The sequence below is a fragment of the Nerophis ophidion genome, linkage group LG09 (genome assembly GCF_033978795.1).
Source record: "Nerophis ophidion isolate RoL-2023_Sa linkage group LG09, RoL_Noph_v1.0, whole genome shotgun sequence".
In the NCBI taxonomy this organism is placed as follows: Eukaryota; Metazoa; Chordata; class Actinopteri; order Syngnathiformes; family Syngnathidae; genus Nerophis; species Nerophis ophidion.
Genome location: NC_084619.1, coordinates 11,759,307 through 11,764,380, shown reverse-complemented (window position 1 = coordinate 11,764,380; position 5,074 = coordinate 11,759,307). Strand labels below are relative to the sequence as shown.

The following is a 5,074-nucleotide window of genomic DNA, read 5'->3' as shown; positions in this document are numbered from 1 at the left end:
CCATTCCCTGCGTGCATCTACTATACAATACAGCTGGAGTGACCTCACTCCTCCAGTCGGTGACCTTTGGTCATCAAGCAACGTCAAAAGTGAGAGAACACTGAGCTAAATATGGCATTCAAACACGCACCTGCTGACATCCCTCACTGTGCAGCGAGCAGCTTTTGGCAACAAGCGTGCACTCGACTCGACCGCGCCATGGTCCTCCTGACTGTGTGAGGCGAGAATGTCAGGGCGCGAACAGCAGCAATACGACCTGATGCTCATTAAAGAACTGGAGATCATTTTGGATTCTTGCACATTGGGGCTCACAGCAGTGGATGAAGTCTGGCCCAACCTGTTCATAGGGAACATGTGAGTCCTGCCTCAATGTGGCTTGTTCAATATTCTACTGCTTTCTTTGCATGCTCACTGATTGCTTGATCTTTAGATTTTGTTTGACTTTGAGGAATTTTTTAACTATAAATTGTGTAAATTTTGGCCCGCTTAACTATTATACATGTGAAGAAACATTTTTGCACGTGGGGATTATTGTGAGTTCAGGAGTATAATTTATTTAATTCCCTTTAAAATGACACTTTTTACCTCTGATGTCCAAAAACAGTCGTGATGCGAGGACCATTTTGATACAGTGCACATTAAAGATGTTAAAACTAATCCAATAGGTCAGGGGTGTCAAACTCATTTTCAAGTGTATGTATACACACACACACACACACACACACACACACACATATATATATATATATATATATATATATATATATATATATGTATATATATATATATATATATATATATATATATACCCACACAAGCATGTATATGTGTATAATTATATATATATTTGTGTGTGGGTGTACGTGCGTGTTTATATATATATATATATATATATATATATATATATATATATACATATATATATATATATATATATATACATATATATATATACGTACATATGTGTGTGTATATATGTATGTAAATGTGTGTATGTGTATATATATATTTGTGTATGTATGTGTATGCATATGTACATACACGATCACACACACAAAAGTGTAAGTGTGCGTGTGTGTATATTTGTATGTAAATGTGTGTATGTGTACACATATATCTTTGTGTGTGTATGTATGTAAATAAGAATCAGAATCAGACATCCTTTATTAATCCCCTAGGGGAAATTAAAATTTTCAGCACAATCCCATTCAAGATTAGTCAAACATAACAGGGAGACAGAACAGGATCGCTGACGGGTCTGCCAACTTGTATATGTATGTGTATGTATATATACATACACGATCAGACACAAATTTGTATGTTTGCGTGTGTGTGCGTATATATGTATGTGTGTGTATATATATATATATATATATATATATATATATATATATATATATATATATATATATATATATATATATATATATATATATATATATATATATATATATATTAGGGGTGTAGGGAAAAAATCGATTTGAATACGAATGGAATCGAACACGTTGCGTGATTCAGAATCGATTCTCATTTTTAAAAATATCGATTTTTTATTTCTATTTTTATCAATCCAACAAACCACTACACAGCGATACCATAACAATGCAATCCAAATCCAAAACCAAACCTGACCCAGCAACACTCAGAACTGCAATAAACAGAGCAATTGAGAGGAGACACAAACACGACACAGAACAAACCAAAAGTAGTGAAACAAAAATGAATATTATCAACAACAGTATCAATATTAGTTATAATTTCAGCATAGCAGTGATTAAAAATCCCTCATTGGCATTATCATTAGACATTTATAAATAAAAAAATAAAAAAAGAACAATAGTGTCACACGCATCTCATAAGCTTGACAACACACCGTGTCCAATGTTTTCACAAAGATAAAATAAGTCGTATTTTTGGTTCGTTTAATAGTTTAAATCTAATTTACATTATTGCAATCAGTTGATAAAACATTGTCCTTTATAATTATAAAAGCTTTTTTCGAAAAAAAAAAATCTACTACTCTGCGAGCATGTCAGCAGACTGGGGTAGATCCTGCTGAAATCCTATGTATTGAATGAATACAGAATCATTTTGAATCGTAAAAATATCGTTTTGAATCGAGAATCGCGTTGAATCGAAAAAAATCGATATATTATCGAATCGCGACCCCAAAAATCGATATTGAACCGAATCGTGGGACACCCAAAGATTCGCAGCCCTAATATATATATATATATATATATATATATATATATATATATATATATATATATATATATATATATATATATATATATATACATCAATGTGCTTATGTATATATGTATGTATGTTCTTAAGTATACAGAGATACATACATACATATGAATGTTTATATATATATATTTGTGTGTATATTTGTATACATATATATATATATATATATATAAATAGAAATCTATTAGGAATCGCCTCATGATATCACACAATTGTCTATGCATTTAATGATTCTATTTTATATTGTATCTAAACTGTAGATTTTATGTAAAAAAAAATGGCAGGAGAGTCGCCAGAATTTTACAGTAAAATGTTTAGAATTTTTTTTTACATTACATTACTATAAATGAAAAACTCTACGACTGTTTTTCACGGTGAAATTCTGGCAACTGATCAGCCAGTTTTGTTTGGCCTTGAGTTGGACACCTGTGCAATAGCTCAATATGCTAAGATGTCTGAACAAAACATCCGTGTCTCAGCTGTCTGTTACAAGGTTCAACAATACATCTCATTAAAATAACCCCCGATCGCACCTGGTCACCCCTGCCATAGATACGTTTTTTTTTATATTGTTTTAAATATTCTTACATTTTAAGCCTTTTCTTGTCACAAGGATCTCTAACTTTGTCAACGTAAAATAAAATAAATACAGTATGCAAAAATATACCTAAAATGATGTGCAAATGGGGAATATTTCAGATGGTGCATGGTTGATGTCTGAAATAGGTTTCTCCCTTATTTTGAAGGTAGCGATTTAAAGTCATTAAATATCCATGCATGAGGTAAGGCATTATTATGTGTCAATGTGTCAAGATTGCAGTATTTAAAAAAAAAAATGCTGTTAGAATGGAAGTTAATGGGACTAAATATTAAGAGTATAGGGATATTAGCCCTAAAACTATTTTTATTTTTTAAATATATCGTATTTCCTTGAATTGCCGCAGGGCATACAGTATGCGCCTGCATTGAATTACTGCCGGGTCAAACTAGCTTCGCAAAATAATTAGCGCATGCTTAGTATTACCGCCTGGTCAAACTCGTGACGTCAGGAGTGTCACTTCCCCTGTCATCATTTTCAAAATGGAGGAGGCTGATTTCAATACCGGTAATTTGAAATCACATGAAGGGAAGAAGATTAAGAGCTATTCAGTAGGATTTAAGGTCCAAGCTTACATCTCTCTCAAATGTTTACTGCATGCCTTTGGTAAGTGCCGGAGTGAGAAGAGATTTTAAAATAATTAGCGCATGCTTACTTTTACCGCATGCCTTTGGTAAGTGCAGAAGTGAGAAGAGGTTTTGAATTAATTAGCGCCCCGGCGGCAATTCAAGGAAATACGGTAATGTATTTTTTATAGTTTTATGTATTGTTTCTTTTATTTAAAATACAGTAAGTGTTTGTGTTTGTCATTTTCCTCCATGTATTTCCTTTCTGAACAGCAGCGAACCAATTGTTCGGCCTAACTTAGAATTCTTCTGAGCAGTGAGATGTGAACTGGCTAAGATTTGCTTTAGCACAAAATAAAAAAAACAAACAAAACTGACTGCATGACAATCAAAATAGTCAGCAGAATGTACACAAGGCTTCTAAAAAATAAAGGAATATTCATATTCACACGTGTGTTTGTGTATGCTTTTTTCCAGAGCTGTAGCACAAAATAAAAGGACTTTATCTAAACTGGGCATCACTCACATCCTGAACGCAGCTCACTCCAAGCAAGGCAGCATCGGTGACCAAAGTTTCTATGGCAACGCTTGTGTTTACTGCGGTGTACCAGGGGAAGACTCGGACCACTTTGACTTAAGCCAGTACTTCAAATCCGCAGCAGACTTCATCCATAAAGGCCTGAAGTGTGATCATGGTGAGCGTGCGGAGCCGCGGCCACAAAAGGTTTTAGAATCCCATGCATGTAATTTCCGTCCTCTTTAGGAAAAGTGTTGGTGCATTGCATTATGGGTATGAGTCGATCTGCCACTTTGGTGCTGGCCTACCTGATGATACGGCAGCGTCTCTCACTCCAGGATGCTGTGAAGCATGTTGTCCAAAAGAGAGCCATTTACCCTAATAGGAACTTTCTGATGCTCCTCCACAAGTTGGGTGAAGAGCTGGCCTTTAAAAGGAAGATGTGTCCCCTCCTCTGACGTCTCCTCAATGACCACATTAAACTTTTCCATCCCTGAATGGACACCAGTGTGCGACTGTCCTCATGTTTATGATTTGTATGCAACAAAATGTCATTACATGTCAACAAACTTTGTAAAACCTTTTAAGAAAGTATTATAAAAGTACACGGTTTTAATGTTTTTTATAGTGCACACATATGCAACGATGCATTGTTTTTTTTGTTGTTTTTTAATTGACGTTCAAAGGCAACTGTAATTGATATATATATATATTTTTTTTAAATATTTGAATAAACCAAAATATTTAAAAAGTTGTTTTCCTTCACGTCTCTTCACCTAAATCATTGTAGCCTCAAAGCGGGAACTCTCATTCAACCCTTTTTCGATTACGCTTGCACCTCCTGGTACCCCAGCACCTCCAAAACCCTCAAATCAAGACTCCAAACATCCCAGAACAAGCTAGTCCGATTACTTTTAGACCTCCACCCCAGATCACACCTCACTCCAAACCACTTCTCCAAAGTATGCTGGCTCAGGGTGGAGGACAGAGTCAAACAACTTGCACTGAGCCTGGTCTATAAAATCCGCCACACCTCTTTGATACCGAAGTACATGTCAAACTACTTCCTTAACGTAAATGACCGCCATAACCACAACACCAGAGGGAGCTCCACAAACCACGTTAAACTTGGATTCC

The 5,074-nt window shown here is 35.0% G+C and overlaps 1 protein-coding gene across 2 annotated transcripts in view; it reads left to right on the top strand.

Moving 5' to 3' along the window:
• The window catches only part of LOC133559021 (dual specificity protein phosphatase 13A-like), a 6,451-nt gene continuing 1,377 nt past the window's right edge, over positions 1–5,074 (top strand). The window contains exons 1-3 of one of the 2 annotated variants that reach the window (XM_061910303.1): positions 83–354; positions 3,898–4,115; positions 4,184–4,688. In XM_061910303.1, the coding sequence (XP_061766287.1) occupies positions 227–354; positions 3,898–4,115; positions 4,184–4,395 (558 nt within the window). In that variant the 5' untranslated portion in view covers positions 83–226 and the 3' untranslated portion in view covers positions 4,396–4,688. Of the gene's footprint in view, positions 355–3,897; positions 4,116–4,183; positions 4,689–5,074 lie in introns of those variants that run through there. The other variant, XM_061910305.1, reaches the window with a different exon arrangement.